General features: G+C 36.0%; 1 protein-coding gene across 2 annotated transcripts; it reads right to left on the bottom strand.

Moving 5' to 3' along the window:
- Window positions 1–8,996: 8,996 nt before the first annotated feature.
- LOC148943325 (rab5 GDP/GTP exchange factor-like) lies at window positions 8,997–17,843 on the bottom strand. 2 transcript variants are annotated; one of them, XM_089101462.1, is made up of 2 exons: window positions 17,552–17,843; window positions 8,997–10,871 (listed from the first exon to the last, which is right to left on the bottom strand). In XM_089101462.1, the coding sequence occupies exon 2, from the start codon at window positions 10,733–10,735 to the stop codon at window positions 9,116–9,118; it is 1,620 nt and encodes a 539-aa protein (XP_088957588.1). In that variant the 5' UTR covers window positions 10,736–10,871; window positions 17,552–17,843; the 3' UTR covers window positions 8,997–9,115. The 2 variants fall into 2 exon arrangements, with proteins under 2 accessions (XP_088957588.1, XP_088957589.1); XM_089101463.1 differs by having other exon boundaries at window positions 17,686–17,843.
- Window positions 17,844–18,508: the final 665 nt, after the last annotated feature.

Genomic DNA, 18,508 nt, shown 5'->3' with positions numbered 1-18,508 from the left:
ATGCTACATTCACTTGATGTTTCAGAGTTCAATTTGGATTTTTTTTTTTCGTTGAAATGTAAGAGTTGGAATATTTCGTCGTGGTTTACCTTATCACTGTTACAATCTGAAGATGTTTCAAAATTCATTTTGTATTTTTTTTCGTTGAGATGCAAGATTTGGAATATTTCAGTAGTGTTTTGTCGTGGATTACCTTGTCACTGTTACATTCTGAAGATGTTTCAAAGTTCATTTTGTTTTTTTCGTTGAAATGTAAGAGTTGGAGTATTTCAGTAGTGTTTTATCGTGGTTTACCTTGTCACAGTTACATTCTGAAGATGTTTCAAAGTTCATTTTGGTTTTTTCTCTCAGTGAAACATTTAAACTGATTTTTCTCCTCATGAAACAGCTAGCAAACTAGCGCACAAAAAATATTCTGTTCTACTTGATCAAAAAAAAAAAATAAAGTTGAATAATTTCGAAGTCCTAAAAAAAATTTAGTTAAGAAAAAAGTGCTACTACAAACAGTATTTTTCTAATAGTAAAAGTCACGATTTTTTTTCATGTTACATGTCATTCTAAGAGATGTAAAAAAAAAGTTGAAAAAATATATCATGTAAAAAAAAGTGGGGGGGGGGTATCAGGGGGTTGGTGAGGGGGGTTAGAGGCAGGAGTTGGGGGGAGGGGCAAAAAGTTGGGGGGTTGGGGGGGAGGGTCAAAAAGTTGGGGGAGGGGGTCCTTGGGGTTGGGGTAGTGGACTATACAACACTGTTCAAATGGTAGTTATGTATTATATCGATCACAGTTGAGAATCGCCCAAATAAAAAAATATGTATCTCTGAATAGGAGTTAGCATTCCCTCAGATGGTTTACCATTTTCATTTCTGTCAACGCCTATAATCATGCCATAATAAAGAATCATGTTTAACATTAAAACATCCATTACAGTTCGAATAACTCATCGTCAGAGTTTTTATACCTGTGTTCAAGGTCAAACATAAAAAAACCACGCCTAACACACTGCCATAAAATTTCGTAACAACCAAGTTCGTTTACCCAGAACATAACAAAGAACCATCGATGCATGAATACAGCACACGAATTTTCATGGTAGGCTGATTCTAATTAGAGCATAAAAAAACAACTACAGATATGACTTTTTAGACGTGGTGATCTTTTTTTATGATACATATTAATGACTGCTCCCGTTGTAACTGTTATAGCTATGTTGGCTACCTGCCCTCTTGAAACTGTTATAGCTACACTAGCTATCTGTTTGCTCGGAACTGTTATAGCTACATTGGCTATCTGCCTGCTCGGAACTGTTATAGCTACACTACTGTTAAATCGGAGCCAGTTGCAGTAACCTTCTTCTATGGGATTTAGTTCCATATCCGAGCTGAATATTCGATCCTTTTTTTTTACTTTCTTTTAAGGACCATTGAATGAAAAATTCCTTCTCCGATTTGAAGCAAAAGGGTAAAATGGAAACTAAAATTGTATTTTGTGGCCATTCAAATTGCTACATGACAAAGGTGTCAAAGAGATTTTCACTGAAATAAGAAGCTTTTGTGCCACATTAATAAAATCTTCGGGATATTGCGCCTAAAATAGGCCCAGGAAGGTGTTTTCTAGTCACCATATCTACCCGTTCCCTACTTGTAAGGCTAGAAGACTATGTTAAGACTCCTTGCTAAAATTATGTGCTTTGAAAGGGGATAGAGGGGAGTTCAGAGTTTTGAAACAACCTCTTAGTTTTTTTTTGTTTATTTCGGCTTTCCTCTATTCCTGTAAAACTATTCACGAAGGATGGCAACTCTCTGGAGTTTGTCCCTCCTAACCCTTTTCCTTACTGAGGTTTGTTCTGAAAAGGTGGTTCTGATTCCACCTCCCCCAAAAATGTTTTTTTTTCGATTATGAAGATTTGCGTAATCAATCAGATGTTCCATAGGGCAGTGGTGGCAGGGGGTACGTAAAAGGGACGCAGGCAGAGGTATTACTTGGGCCAAGCCCCCCGAAATCCTAAATTTTTCTGTATTTCTGGGTACCTCCAGAGGGTACTCTCCGTACTATAATAAAATTTTTAATATATCCCCCCCCAGAAAAAAATCCTGTGTACTGTAGGAGATTTGTAACTTACGACAAACTCTGTTTTTAGTTTAATTGATTTTTTGTTGTTGTTTCAGAACTATGCTGGTTAGTTAGCAGAAGAGTTAGGATTTCCCGTTGGTTTAGGCCATCCTTTCCCATCATTTGACTCGGTTATAAGAAACACCGAAGCAGTTAAACTCGAAGAAGGTCAACAAGCAGGTGAAAATGGTATTTTTGGAGGAAATGCATCCACTGTATTTGGTGTATATTGTAGTAATTTACCCTATTCGTTAGTATATACCTAGTTTTTGGCTTAGTTTTCAAAAATGTTTCAAAATGTTAATCCAACTGCTGTACATGATTCGAATAATTTCCTCAAATAGTGCATGGTACCTCACTATAAGCTAAGAACGGTCCGTGTCATTAGTAACCAACTACAAAAAGATATTAGTGCGTACATCAAAAGAATATTCACTTTAAGGTGATTCTAAATAATTAAATTTTATTATAAGGGCTCTCCTTTCACGAAACTCAGAGCTGGAGGGAAGTCATTCATCCCCGTAAGCATGTGTTTTTGTGCGAGGCTTGTCCAACGATAGAATCTTTTTCTTCCATCATTCTCTCATCGGCCTCTACGAAGTCATGGACTCATCGGACTCTTTCATTGAACTCTACGAAGAGCTCTGGTTCAACCCCCGGTGATATCAGAGTCGGGCTGGATCATGAAATTGCCCCTTTGTTGAGAAATTGTTGTTTCCAAGTAGATGGGCGGTGAAGATGGATTCAACTGCCATTGTCTTAAAAATGAGCTGTTAAATCTTGAAACAAAATTTTAGAAAACAGTTCAAGATTTTTTAGAAAATAAAAACCGCATTGAAAATTGTGTAACCGCCTGATTCCTACAACTACGGTGCAGCTGCAAAATTAAAATTTTTCTGAAAACCGGACTTTCTATATTATGCAAAACGAGAGGTTTTTGCTGCTGAAAAGGTTTTTGAAAAAAGTTGTAGCAGTTGAAGAGCTGTTATTAACATGATAAAGTTGGAAGATCTACCCTTACCTAAAAGAATGTTCGGCATATTTGTTCATCTCTGACAAAACGGCATGGTACCCATGATCATGATACTGTGCATAATTTATTACTAAAACGCATTTAACAATTTGCGTGTACCTAGGTTGGATACCCTTGACCGGGTTTAGAAAAAAGCAGCCAAGCTAGATTTTCACTAAAGGGCTAGGCACACGTAGCTGATTTCGGGAACTGATTTCAGCATCAGTGGACAAACGATAGCGGTAAGAAAAATTTGGTTGAAAGAAAAAATTTTTGCGCAAAATTTTCAAAACAAAAAAAATCATGGACACAAATAGTCATCTGGAGTCTATTAATAGTTACTTGATTAATCTTACCTTAGTTCTCAGTTTAATTCTCAAGCTCAGTAGTCGGGTCTTTCACCACAGATACCTCTGGCTGACTATTTATTTGTATCCCTATTTTTTGGTGATGATCATGATGAAAATCAGCGCTGATTTTGTAAATCTGTTGAAAACTTTTCAACCTCAAATCGACGCCGATTTCCTTTAAAATCGGCGCTGATTTGGAAATCAGTTCCTGAAATCAGCTACGTGTGCCCAGCCCTTAATTGCTGATTTGATGTCACAGAATACGTATACGAGCGAACGAGTCGCCAATTTTAAGAATTCGGGCTCTTAGTCTGTTAGATCAGACCTAGCCAACATCTGGCTCTGATCTTGGCCTGGGTTAGGTGGACATCGTTCGTTCGTCTGATGAAGAACGAACCTCACGTTTCCAACTTTCAAATCTTTCTCTTGTATTTTAAGAAGAAGAGAGTATGCTACATTACCTTCTTTGAAAGTTATTCACCGGGCTATTTTTGTTCTGCTTTCACAATAATCACACTGAAAGTTTCCTCACGAATATCATGCTTAAATCGTCAAACAAAGAAAAAAATAGTGCTAGTTTATAAGTCCAGATTTCATTTTAAAATCAATTCACGCGTCAAGGACATATTTTTTCTTTTCAGGACATTTTGCCATAAATATCATTTTAATTCTCAGTATATTCTCTCTGCAAGAACACTACTTATGATGCTTTTTGTATATTTGGCATTCTGACAGTTGGGCCTCTGGACTGGACATGCCATCTTTTTCAACACTGCTCCTAACACCTCCTCCAGCTAATAGTGCACAACATTTAGATTCAGTTTGATCTTTCTCTTCCCGGAAGATTTAAGGGTGTCAAACTGAGCAAGCATATTCTAAATACTGGCGGACAAGGGAAATAGTCCTTAGAAAATGGGAAAGGGCGATGCTAATTTATTTAGGAATGTAAAGAGGGAAATAAACGCATTAGCTTCTATAATAAGAATCTATATCTGCACAAACAGTGTGCAGTACACAGTGCAATTGTACTACACATACAGTACAGTCTGCATACAGAACACAGGTTCTATGACTATACACCAACTGTTTGGCGAGCTAGTGGATATTTGTACTGCACATATAGTACAGTCTGCAAGGACTACACTGGTTCTATGTCTATTCACCAACTATTGGGTGAGCTAGTGGATATTTGTACTGCAGTACTGCAAATATAGTGCAGTCTGCATACAGTTCACAGGTTCTATGTCTAGGTACCGACTATTGGGCGAGCTAGTGGACACTGGTACTGTACATGCAGATACAGTACAGTCTGTGTACTAGCTTAAATAAACTGACTCGTGATATTTTCTGATATTTGTAGATTATGGAAACTAACTATTTTCTGGAAACACAAAACCAACCTAAAAAATAAAAAACAGGGTGTTCTCTTAGGATCAGAAAGTTTCATGAGTAACCTGCAGAAAATAAAAGACTAAGGTATAAGTCTATCGATAGTCTCTTACCGACCATGATATCGATGACGTTTAGTATACGGTTGTAATTACCTAAAAACTCAAGCCTGCACGGTTTTCAATAAAGAGCTAGTTTTGTATATATATCTTACGAATCTGCGAAACAATCATTTTTGCTCTTTTAAGTTTTAATTTGGCTCTTTACTTTTTTTTCTTCTTTACTAATTTCCAGAACTTTCAACCACGTTGAAAAAATGGCTATCTCAAAATTTTAGATTGGATGTGTTTGGGGAAATGGTGGATGTGAGAGGGGGGTTAGATGCCCTCCAAATACTTTCTACTATTAAAAAGTGCGGTAGTCCTTTCAATTTCCAATCTAATGAGCCCCTTTCTATACAAACCTTATATGCCCCCAGGGCATAACTTACAACCCTAACCCTTACGGTTGAGGAGGGGGGGGGTTGTTATCCTCAAAGACCTCATTTCCAGAACTTTCAACTACGTTGAACAAAATAGCTATCTAAAAGTTTTTATTGGATGTGTTTGGGAAAATAGGGGGCAGTTTCTACGACAAGTAGAAACGACAACGCTATCTATAAAAATCTTATATGCCCCTGGGGGAATGGTGGGCGTGAGTTGGTTGCCCTCCAATCACTTTCAACAATTAAAAATGGTACTAGCCCTTTCAATTTCCAATCGAATGAGCCCTTTTTTGAAATTTCTACGATAAAACTTTATTTAAGAACCTTATATGCCCCCAGGGCATAACTTACAACCCTTGCCCTGGGGGTTGTCATCCCCAAAGACCTAATTTCATAGACTTTAAACTATGTTGAACAAAATGGATATCTCCAAATTTTGATTGGATGTGATTGGGAAAATGGTCGGCATAAGAGGGGGTATATTACCCTCCAATCCCTTTTGACTATTAAAAAGGGCACTAGCCCTTTCAATTTATAATCGAATGAGCCCTTTTTGAAGTTTCTACAACAACGCTTTCTGTAAAAACCATATATGCCCCCAGGGCATAACTTACAACCCCTTTGCCCTGAGGACTGTGAGGGTTGTGTGACTTTCAACTACGTTGAAAAAATGGATATCTCCAAATTTTATTGGATGTGTTTGGGGAAATGGTGGGCGTAAGAGGGGGTATATTGCCATCCAATCACTTTCTACTATTAAAAAGGGCACTAGCTCTTTCAATTTCCAATCGAATGAGCCATTTTTGAAGTTTCTACTACAACACTTTCTATAAAAACTTTATACATCCCCAGGGCATAACTTACAAACCTTGTTCTGATGGCTGTGGGGGGATGGGGGGGGTAGTCATCCTCAAAGACATATTTTCCAGATCTTTCATTTACGTTGAATCAAATGGCTATCTCAAATTTCGATTGGATGTGTTTGGGGAAATGGCTTGCGTGAGAAGAGGGTTAGTTGCCTTCCAATCACTTTAGACTATTAAAAAGGACACTAGCCCTTTCAATTTCCAATCGAATGAGCCCTTTTCGAAGTTTCTACGACAGCTCCTTGGATACGAAGTACCCTGGTCTGAAACAAAGAAAGAAACAAATAAATGATACATTCTGCCAACATCGTTCTTTACTTAGGCAGGTTATTGCGCTGCCTATGATTATGAGTCGAAATAAATACGACTTAAGAATTAACGAGAGCTCAAGTGTAAAAGTGAAGAACTATTATTCTTACCAAGATAGATGCAAGTCGGCACACATTGAGCTAGACGAAATTAAAAATAAAAACGTAGTAGCTTCAGGTAGATTTTGCATATCTTGATATTCCCAAGGTCCTAATGGACAATAGACGGATAAGGTAGACAAGAGAGCTTAATAGTCAAAGTAGAGAAAACCCTTAGCATAACAGTTACTCCGCTGACTCAGAATAGTACTCTACTTCTTATTCTTCAGAATATTGCTCTAATTATTCTTCTTCAGAATACTACTCTACTTATTCTCCTTTCCTTCTTCTTCAGAATACTACTCTACTTCTTTTCCTCTTGTTCTTCAGAATACTACTTTACTTCTTCTTTTTCATAATACTACTCTACTTATTCTTCTTCAGAATGCTACTCTACTTTTTCTTCTTCAGAGTACTATTCTACTTATTCTTCTTCAGAATACTTCTCTTGTTCTTCTTCTTCAGAATACTGTTCTACTTATTCTTCTTCAGGATACTACTCTACTTCTTGAGAATACTACTCTGCTTCTTCTTCAGAATACTACTCTAATTATTTCTTCTTGTTCAGAATACTACTCTACTTCTTCTTCTTCAGAATACTATTCTACTTATTCTTCTTCAGAATACTACTCTACTTCTTCTTCTTCAGAATACTACTCTACTTATTCTTCTTTAGAATACTTCTCTACTTCTTCTTCAGAATACTACTCTTAATTCTTCTTCTTCTTCCATTACAGCAGGCGGGCTTTTCAGTGGATAGTATTTAGCCCTTTTCCTTTTGCTTCACTCTGTGGGCTTGACACAGCTACTGGTTTTTCTACTTGATTGCCTTTTATCTATTAGCTATCCTCAGATATCTTTCAGTAGATCTTTTGACTCAAGGAGTTCAAATATAAGATGAAAGATATTGATTTCTGTGCTCTGTGTGCAGCTATAGTCAGCTAGGCTCTTGGCTGATAGTGAGATTTTGTGGTGTTTGAAGCACTTTAACAGTTTACAATGCAAGGTATGCTGTGCAGACGTCAGCATATTACATTCAAGTTCTTCTTCTTCAGAATGCTACTTTACTTCTTCTTCAGAATACTACTCTACTTATTCTTCTTCAGAATACTACTCTACTTGTTCTTCTTCAGGATACTACTCTGCTTCTTCTTTCCTTCCTCAGAATACTACTCTACTTCTTCTTCTTCAGAATACCACTCCACTTATTCTTCTTCAGAATACTACTCTACTTTTTCTTCTTCATAATACTACTCTACTTATTCTTCTTCAGAATACTACTTTATTTCTTCTTGTTCAGAATACTACTCTACGTTTTCTTCTTCCGAGTACTATTTTACTTATTCTTCTTCACAATACTTCTCTACTTCTTCTTCTTCAGAACACTGCTCTACTTATTCTTCTTCAGAATACTACTCTACCTCTTCAGAATACTACTACTTCTTCAGACTACTACTACTTCTTCAGAATACTACTTTAATTCTTCTTCTACAGAATACTGCTCTGCTTGACGTATGAAACAAGGAAAAGAAAGGATATAATAAACGAAAAATAAATATAATAGGGGAGAAAAACAAGGGTTTTGTCACCCAGTAGCAAAGCATGAAAATGAAAACAAGCCAATATTTTTACAACGACCTCCACCAAGTCGCCTCGGTGCTCAGAAAAAAACTTAAATAAAATCTAACCTTTTGAAATTACCTCTACAGGAAGAAAAAAAATACTGAATAAAAAAACCCGCCAGAAATAAATGAAAGACAATTCACCAATTAAATTGGACAGGTATTCTTAGATTCTTTTGTTCCCAAGCATTCTTAGAATGTATTTACTACTCTAATTCTCCTTCAGAATACTATGACTTACTCGCCTACTACTACGAAAGGATAAGACAATAAAATCGTTGCGCTCATTAGTTTCAGATCTATCCATTGATGGAGCCAGAATTATGACATTACTTAGAATTCTTCTTAGAAAATGACCTTAACTTCCTTACGAAAAGAGAAAAGCTTTTACATTTATGAACATTTTTGAGCGACTTTTTGACCTATTTTTCAATCTTAAAAGTGTTGCAAAGCTAATTCAAAATACTTATCCGGCAGATAGGCAAAGCTATTGAATGACGGCGAAACTGTCTTATATTAAAACAGAAGAAGCCCCAAAAAATAACGTACCAAAAATTGCACTGGGAATATTGACATCAATAAACCTTAAATGTACCAAACCTTAAACATAAGGAAACATAAAGATAAAGGGACATAAAAGATAAGGGAAAATAATCTTAAAGATAATGAGAAAAACTCCAATCAGCTAACATTTAACGTATGTACAGTTTAAATTCATCAGGTTCAGCTGAATAAAGAAAAAATCCAAAGTTCTCTAATAAATTACTCCGTATTTCATTCTAGAATTTTTATTTTCAACTCGTTTTCAAAAAGACAATTTAACAATACGTAGTCCTAAGGAAATCGTTCAATTTTCATCGCGGCAATTTTTTTTTTTTACTGAAACTTGGGTATAACTGACTCTAGAGCACTCATGCCAAAGGCATCCACTTCAGAGGGTTCATTTGCTTCACAATGTATCACCGGAATTTTCTTTCCACCAACAAAAAACGCTTCATCTACCTGACTCAGTCCTGAAGAATGTGGCCCAACTACAGTTGGAACTAAAGGAGGGGGTAAATCTTGGGGAGCATCACCCAAAAAATCCAAATTCGGTCCTTTCAACTTCATTGGATACTGATCTAGAACCTCTTTAACTTCCTTGGAAATATTTTCATTGAAATCCTGAATCTCTTTCTCGACAAGCACCGTATCACTTTCAAGTTCTTCATACTTTAATTGCATATCTTCCAACGTTTTTAAATTGTTATACATTACCTGTAATCCCTCTGATTGATAGTGACCATTTCTTAGAGCATTTAATGGAAATAATTCACCAGACATATATGAGTTGAACTGCTCTTCGGTCAAATCCAGATCTTTCCCCGACATTTTCTCTATAAACTCGATAGCAATTCGGAAATTGGTGAAATAGTATCCGCTTTCTCCAGATTCAGATCGGGCAGGATTGGCAAAATGAGTTATATACATAATATTAGACCACAATCGGGGGGGATTAGCCCTAAGCAGGATATAGATGAGCGTTGGTAAAAGATCATCGGCAGATCCAGCAGTGTCACCCGAATTTTCAACAGACTCACCAACAATTTGAAATGATAATTTACAGGTTTCTACAATGAGTTCAAGCTTGTCTTGAGGAATCCTCTTTGAATCGATTTCTATAAGATTCGATATTGCTTGTACCATTAATTTTTGGACTGTGTCCAATCTCTCATTTACAACGCAATCAATCATTTCTGGAGTTATCCAATTCATCTGTCTTATCCTCTTTTGCAAACTCAAATCTTTATCTTCCTCGACTGAGAAGCCATTATAAGTAAGTTTTCGGTATAATCTTGTACAAAGGTACTGTTCAACCTTATCGGCTAATGACTCCACATCATCAGAGCTTAAATGGTTATAATTATGCTCTAATTTATCCTTGAAGCTTTGATATATTTCCTTGAAGATATTTGATAAATCTTCGTTTTGTGTTCGTTCATCATTAAGAGATTGCTCAATTTTCCTAAAAGCCTGTTTCACGAAGGAGAAAACCTCAGATTCGATGTGAGAACCATGAGTCTTTAAAGAGGCGGATATGACTTCGACAACCCTTCGGGATTCTGGACTCAAGCTTCGATCTTTAGAAGGACTCTTCCTAAGAAGCTTAGTTGCAGTACTCTTACCAAATGAAGGACTTGCAAGTTTTCGACGTTCATCGATACGAGGCAAAGACGATTTTGCTGATTGTAAAGTAGTTTTCATACTCTCACCAACGTCACTCACTGATCTCGACACTTTACTTTTCGTTTTCTCTAAAAAATCTAAAGGTTTCGCACGCACTTTCCCAATGTTACCAGCCTCTTTACATTTTGAGCAATATCCACCCCATTCTGAATTACCATAAAAACCACAAGAATTTTTGCAAAGCAAGTCGACTTCGCTAACGTAAAACCTCGCTGGAGCTTCTGACCGTCGTGAATGTCTGTTCTTGGAACGAACTTTCACAAAAGACATTTCTTCTCTAAAACTCCTCTACTTCTTCTTCGGCAAACGACGGATGGGATGCCACAAACAAAGGTGTATAACGTCGACGAAGCTCAAGTGCCTTCTCGTATTGGGGAATGTCAAGATAAGCAGCAGAACGATGAAACTAAAAAAAAAAAACTGACTTCAAGAACTATGCAAGCTATCAATAGCACAACAAAGTTAATTTTCAAGATCCGGCGTAACATTTCTTTGTGAACAGAGGACGAATAGGGAATTGTAGTCTTAATTATTATTTATCTAATATTATTATTTAATTTAATTAATAATAAACCGATCAAAGAAGAATCAGATTGTTTAAACTGTTTAAGACATCTACGTACGCTCCTCCACCATCCCAATCTATTCAAAGCCTCCCTCTTTACACCTTTTCAGGACGTTCCCATTTCCCTTACGACATCCTCTCCCACTTGCATCTTACTTCCAGGCCAAACAAGTGCTCAAGTCTACTGGTAAGAGTCTTTTAAGTTTAAGGGTCAATAATCTTTAATCTAGAGGCAAAAGGGCTAAAACCCTGTGGACAAAAAGGTTGATATCTAAAAGATTCATCTACCTAGTTTGACCCCTCCCTTCAGAGTAAAAGTTATGATTATGAACATACCTAAAAATATCGAGGGCTCCCCCCTATCTCTTCCCTCCAAGAATAATTTAAAACCTGCTGCCGGAAAATCCACCTGTTTCTTTCGGAAGTCGACATTACTCCCAAAATTTTTGTCCGACTCGCAAAAACATAACAAAAATGTATAGAAACAAACTTTTGATTTTTTTTTTAATGTTTTTTTTTGTCTCCTACTCCCAAATTTTTTTAATCTCTCATCCCTCATCCGCAGAACGTGCCCAAGCCATTTCAACCTTTCTCTCATTATAGCTCTAGAAAGCGGTACTGAACGACACTTTTCGTACGGCCTACTAATTTTGTCAACCAATAGCTCAGTGTCAACGGTATCTATGAATAATAGACACTATTCTGAAAATTGAAATGCATTTTTGGTGTAAAAAAAAAGAAAAAGATCTAGATAGGCAGACTTCGAAAACTTCGTTAAGAGCCTTAATTTTAGAAAACATTTTTTACATAAATTACGTCAGATTGAGACACCATGTAAATACTCATATATAGTTACTGCTCATTTAATAAGATGACGGATCTGGAAGTTCTAACTTTCACAAAAATTGATTTTGGAAAAAAGGTACAATTCAACTTTACAACGGAAAATACAGAATTGATTAGCCTATAGTATATACTTTGCTAGAGCAGCTTTAACTTTCTTTGAAGTCCTTATCATTTGCTGCTTATAACCTGAATGTCCTTAAATATTTTTTTTTAAATATTTAATTTTTAAATATTTAAATATTTTTATTTGTATATTTTCAAATATTTTTTTTTAATATTTAAATATTTTTATTTTTATATTTTAAATATATTTTTAGATATTTTTTGCAAGGGACGGCTTATATCGGAGAAGAGACGGGGACATGGTACCTTTACACTTATTGACTAGAACGCCCGAAAAAAGGTTTTTTTCATTTATGGTTTAAAATCGAGCCATTTTTTACTTTAAAAACTCAAGTACAAAATAGCACCATTTTAGACCATAAAAATAATGTTTGTACCTTCTAACTTGCAAAATAGTGTCCCTAGAAAGACTAAATGCGTTCAATGTGGAAAGCACTATTCAGTCTGGATATTATACGCTTTATTATAAAATAAGAAATAAAAGAGTTGCTGAAATCTAACCTTTCTGAGAATGCAGAATTTACAATATATTAAAATACTCAATAGACAAAGAAAATTACACAAAAATTGAAAAATGAACAAAGACTTTGTTGTCATTATACTTGTAATTTTTTTAAAGATATTTAAATTTTGCATTAATATTTGAACTCGAACAATAAAATCAATGATTGGTAATGAAAATGGCTTGTGTCAAAACTTTTTTTTTCATATGTTCAGAATTAAGAACTTCGACTTCTTCGGATCATCAAAGAGTGCTAATTTGCTATGCTAAGCACAAAAGACATTTATTATTTAGGGATCAAGGACAGTGAAAATAAAATATGATTGCTTGATTTTTATTAATTACATTAATATTAAATTACATTAAATTTACATTAGATTCTATTAAATTATACATTAAACTGTTAAACATTAAACTATTATATATATAAATATTAATATTGACATTATACTAGGCTATTATAAATAAGCAGTTTTATAAAATTGTTGCGCCAAAAAATACTAGAGGACCAGGGATAGTGAAAATAAAATCTAATTCCTTAAAATATTTAAGCGGAAATTTTCACTATGATATACAAAAAGGGTAAAGATCTTCTAAAACTATTGGTGGCACATAGGGCGCCGAATCAACGTTTCAATTACTGGTCTTATTTACAGGGACAGGTAAAAAGCCTCTCACCCAGCCTTGAGGCAGCGGGAATCAAACCCCAGGTCCCGTATTGTCAAGTAGAAGATCAATCCACTGTGCTACCACAGGGCCAGAGGTGTAAATAGCCGAAATGTGGGGGGGGGGTAGCGATAAATATAATAATTATCAATAATTAGTATAATATCTGTTTTGAATACGATACGTAAAATCTCTACACGAGTCGGTACAACAGCTGCTTTTAATGCCCGAGATAAGCAGTTCGGGATACATTATGGCACTATTTTCATACTCTTTATTTAACCAAATGAAAATTGTGGCACCATCTGCAAATCACGGCAGGAGTCGGTAAAACTGCTGCGTATACCGAGTAAGTTCGTGATTTCTGTAGATGACATGTCAGTATTTTCGTGGTCTTTATTTAAGCAAATAAAAAAATTTGGCGGCGTTGGAAAAGTCAATGCACAAAGCACCACGATTTTACGAATTCATTTTTTTACCGTGCCCAAAAGCATCGGGGGCTCCCTCCTCCTATTAGTGGCGGCCCTGCACAAGGCTACAAACATATACATCTTTAAAAATAGCATCAGGGGCCCCCTCCTCCTATTAGTGGCGGCCCTGCACACAGGCTACAAACATATACATCTTTAAAAATAGGAAAATTGTGGCTTCAATTTCTTTGGGAGAAAACCTGCAAATGTGACTATGCAGTTTTTTGGTACTACTGAAGAGGGGTGGGGGGTGGGGGGGGGGCTGAAGGAAAAAATTAAATAAAAAATAAACCAAAAACATATGCTACCAAATAGCTTAAGAAGATGAAGCTTTTTCCTTTGGAGGTCTTTGGGAATCAAATCACTAAATCACTAATTTTATTTATTTGCCTTAATGGGTTAATATGGATACACTGACGAGGATGTGGCACTGCCCTAAAAACCTCCTTTATTTTGAAACAACCAGACGAAAAATCTTAGAAAATGGCGTTTTTCAGGTATTAACAGATCTTATATGACCTAATATGGTATTAACAGACCTAATAAGGGGGAAAAGTGTATTTAATTTGATGTCCTTGGTAATTTGAAAACTAAAAATTTGCATTAAGCGTTTAAGCAAATTTATCTAAAATATAATTTATTTGTGTACATTTGCATTTTCCATTGTTATTGCTAATTTGAGTTCTACTGAATCATACAGTTTAAGTTGGTGGTAAGCAATTTTACTTTATGATGTGTATAAATAAAAAAAGTTCTCCTATAATGGCCTATAATTTTCTTAAGTTATATCTATATTTCTTGTTTTGAAAAACCTTCCCCACTTCTACAAATAAATTTGCACGTACATGCTAGATTTACATAAAACGCGAATTGCCAGTCACTACTAAATTATAGGAGAAAAGTCTAATTGGCCCAGGACCTACCCCCTCCCTCAATAAATCGCACGAGATTTGCAATTCTCCTGTTGACTCCACAGTTTTCTTATAATGTATATATGCTTGTTGATTCCACGTACGTGGTAGATTCGCTTACGATGCAGAGAAAAGTCTATGACTACTAAATTATATGAGAGCGTCAACTTTGCTATGGTCACACCTCCTCCACCAGAACTTCGTGACCTGTGCGATTTCCCCCGTAAATTCCTATAGTTTTCCTAAACTACATCTCCATTTTTGAGGAATTTGACCCCTCCTCCCTTTTCCAAATGAATTTCGGCTTACCTGCAAATACAACTATCTGTCAAAGCTAAATTGTACAGTAACTTTGTACTTTGTACAGTAAAAACTCTCATGTTTAAAACGTATGTGACGTGTCTCTATCATTAAGCAAAAATGATACTGCAGGCTTATTGCGGTATATCGTCAGTCACATATCAAAAGGACGTATATCCATAATTGTAAATTTTTAGAAGAGCAGAAAAAAAAAGCTCACAACTTTTTTATTTCCCCTTCGATAACCGTAAAACAAAAAATGGATTGATATATAGTTGCAAAAAAAGTAAAGGATAGACTAATAGAGCAGGAAATTCAAAGGTGGCAGAATCAGAAATCATCCTCGGCGTCCCTGGGGCTGTATGGGCTGGCAAAGGAGGTTTGGGGGGAGAATGTTTACTTTAAAGCAGGGATGAATAGTGAGGATTCCAGATAGGTAATTTCGGTTCGTGGTAATTTTTTGGGTATTGGTGAAAGTAGGAAATATATTGGGAATTTTAGGATTAAAAATGGTCCTTACCAGTGTCCTATGTGTGGAGAGGAGGAAGATCTTACCCATTTTATGGGTACATGCCAGGAGTTAAGAAATTTGAGGAGGGATGTGTTTTCAACAGATTTTGAGGGGTGGATTGGCTTGAAAAATATTTAAAAAGTAGAAATTTTGATGATTTTAGAAGGTTGGGTAAATTTGTAAGAGTGGGTATGGCACATAGAGAAACTTTTTTGATGAATTGTGAGTAATTTAATGTGTGCTTTTTTTTGTGTGTTTTTTTTTTTGTGTATTTATTTTTGTTTTGTTATTTTGCCATGGCCCGAAAAGGCTTTTGTTGCAATAAATATCTATCTATCTATATAAGATCAATACATATTGATCCGTTTTTGTTTTATGGTTATCAGAAGGGAAATAAAAAACTCGTGAGGTTTTTTTTCTGCTCTTCTGAAAATTTACAATTATGGAGATACGCCCTTTTGTCCTTTTGATACCCTACTGACGATATCAACCATACTGCAGTCTAGTCAAAACAGATTCCTCAATGGAAAGTAGGGTTAGGGCTAAAGTCCCCACTACCTCCATAATCATCAGAACAAGAATATTTGTTCCAGAAACTGTATTTTATCAAATTCTCGGCGTCCCTCCTAATAGTGCTCATGTATACACTACCAGATATAAACGAAAGCCTCAAATGAGGCTTTCTCAGGAGAAAACAGGCAGTGTTCTCGAGCAGCAATATGTAGCTACACCTTTCTGCTTTTCGGCGTGAAACATATCAAGACTACATTAAACTTCATTTCGAAAATTCAATGAAAAATTCCATTAAACTTCATTTCTAATACTTTGCAATTATTTTTAATCAATCACACAGTCTTCCACATTAACCACTTTAATTAAGAGGATTCTGTACCATAAACATCTTTTTGTGAGACTAAACATCGCCTGACCGTCTCAAACGCATTATTTTATCAGTATAAATATCGGTATCAGGCCTCAGCATAAATATTGACTTTATCAGTAGATGTCGACTTTTAGTATTATGCCATTTATTCAGATCGCTTATCCAAGGTATACAAGTTATGGCAATACCGCCCAATTAATTCTAAATAGTTTGGCCACACAAAACGTTTATTCAGATCGCTTATCCAAGCTCTAAAAGTTATGGCAAGACCGCCCAATCAATTCTAAATAGTTTGGGCACACAAACTTAGGTTGATTCTTTATGGTATCAAATCCCCTAAAGCATTAATCTCTGATCTTCTAGTTGTGTCGTATCGGATTAATGACGCTTTATGCCTACTTAGGTCCTTGCGTCGGCCCTGCAGTATATTGCTACAATTGGGTTCGAACACTGGGTCCAATATTACCAAGCTGAGACCACTGAAACCACTGAGACCAGATGAAACCACAACACCGCCATAGGACTATCTTCTAGTTTACCTGTCTTATATATATTTTTTTAATTTTGATATACAGAAAGAACACCAAAAGGAAACTCCAATAAAAATTTATGTTAAGTCCTTGAGACATACCAATATATTCGTCATCCAGCCTTCTAATATTTAAATATCATTTCCTATTTCCATTTTTAAGTTATCAAACAAGTACCCCCGAGCCAACATAGGTGTGCCATTGCATGGATATATGATGGATTTTACAAACACCATGATAATTGGAGAAGGCAGCACTGGTAAGCCAGGCGAAGTTCATTCCTGACCTATTTTGCCTTATTTTGTTAGTATTTGAGGCTCTTTCTAAACGCCATTGATATGGATTTTGTACTGAGCAATAGATTAAGGGCGGGGATGGAGGGCCTACTCAGGGGGGTTAGCGTTAGACTACGGTATTTCATTAGCATTTTAGATAGCTTTTAAGGGTCAGTGAGATATTGCTTTTGTGGTAAGGAAAGTATGAAACATACTAGGAGATACTGGGTATCTCCACGAGCAAGGGTGTATCCAGAATTTTTGTTTGGGGCAGGGGGTTATTTTGTTCGGGGGGGGTTTTACAAAAAAAAAATTAGAAAGCGCATCAAAAATGTATTTATATACAATTTTGTTATGCTTTTACAAGTCGAACAAAAATTTTGGAGGGAGGTTAAAACCCAATACCCCATCCCCTCTTGGATACGTCCTTGTCCACGAGATACCTAATATGCAGCATAACTTGCAAAAGGAAGCAACCGAAAAAAGAATAGAAAAAACTTTTACCACAATAAGAACAAAAGCCCTCTTCCTCAAATCAAGACAGGCTTCACCAAAAATAAACAACGTTTCTTCTAGCGGTGGTAACTGTTTACAAAGCCGAAAATCACAGAACAATTCATACGGTCCACCAGACTCACCCACACTTGACAATATCCCTGTGTTTGCCAATGGATCGTATACAGAAATTTTGGCAACAATGCGCACTCTACGATTAGTCCAACCTTCTAAACTAGTTAGGGATGCTAACTCTTCAACGGTAAAGGTTACAAAGGGAAGTACAGTGTTGCCACAATTCATTAACTATTCTATATCCTCGGGGTTGGGCAACGGCATGCCTATTTCTCTCATATATGATTTGCCGAGTTTTTCGCCTTTTCTAAGATGCTCCTGGGTTACAGGGTTTTCTGGCTCCCAAGGACGAGGTCCACGCTTGTTCTCCCAGTTATTTAAATTCTTCTGAAAAAAAACATCAATATAATACCTCAACGTGATACTTAATAAGACAATTAAGAGCTGTCTCAGTGAAAGAAAAAAAAACAGCTCTTTAGGTTTATTATACTAATGAAAAATATTCCAATTATAGTAAATTTCTTATGAAAAATTCATGAAAAAAAAGCGTAAGGCAGGGGCGAATCTAGAGCAAGATCTTAGGGGGGGGCAATGTGACAAGGGAACCAATAATTGACCAAATTGATAAATTTATTTTTACAATAGAGTGAAAAACAGAAAAAAACAAGGAAAGAGGGCACCAGATTGATTTTTTTTTGGGAGGGGGGGAGGGAGTCCCCCAGGCCCAACCCCGGATCTTCCAGTGGCGTAAGGTATGCTTTAATATCTTTAGATTCAACGATAAACCTTAAAACTGGATTGATCAAACTTAAAATGTTTTTCACTTTTCTGAGTGTTTTTTTTTTTTCTTCTAGCTATGAGAAATTCATAAAAAAAGCGACATGGTATAAT

This window comes from Artemia sp. Qi Xiang Cuo, chromosome 15, assembly GCF_049724085.1.
Source record: "Artemia sp. Qi Xiang Cuo chromosome 15, ASM4972408v1, whole genome shotgun sequence".
NCBI lineage: Eukaryota > Metazoa > Arthropoda > Branchiopoda > Anostraca > Artemiidae > Artemia > Artemia sp. Qi Xiang Cuo.
The sequence above is the reverse complement of the archived record's forward strand: the minus strand, read 5'-3'. Positions and strand labels throughout refer to the sequence as shown.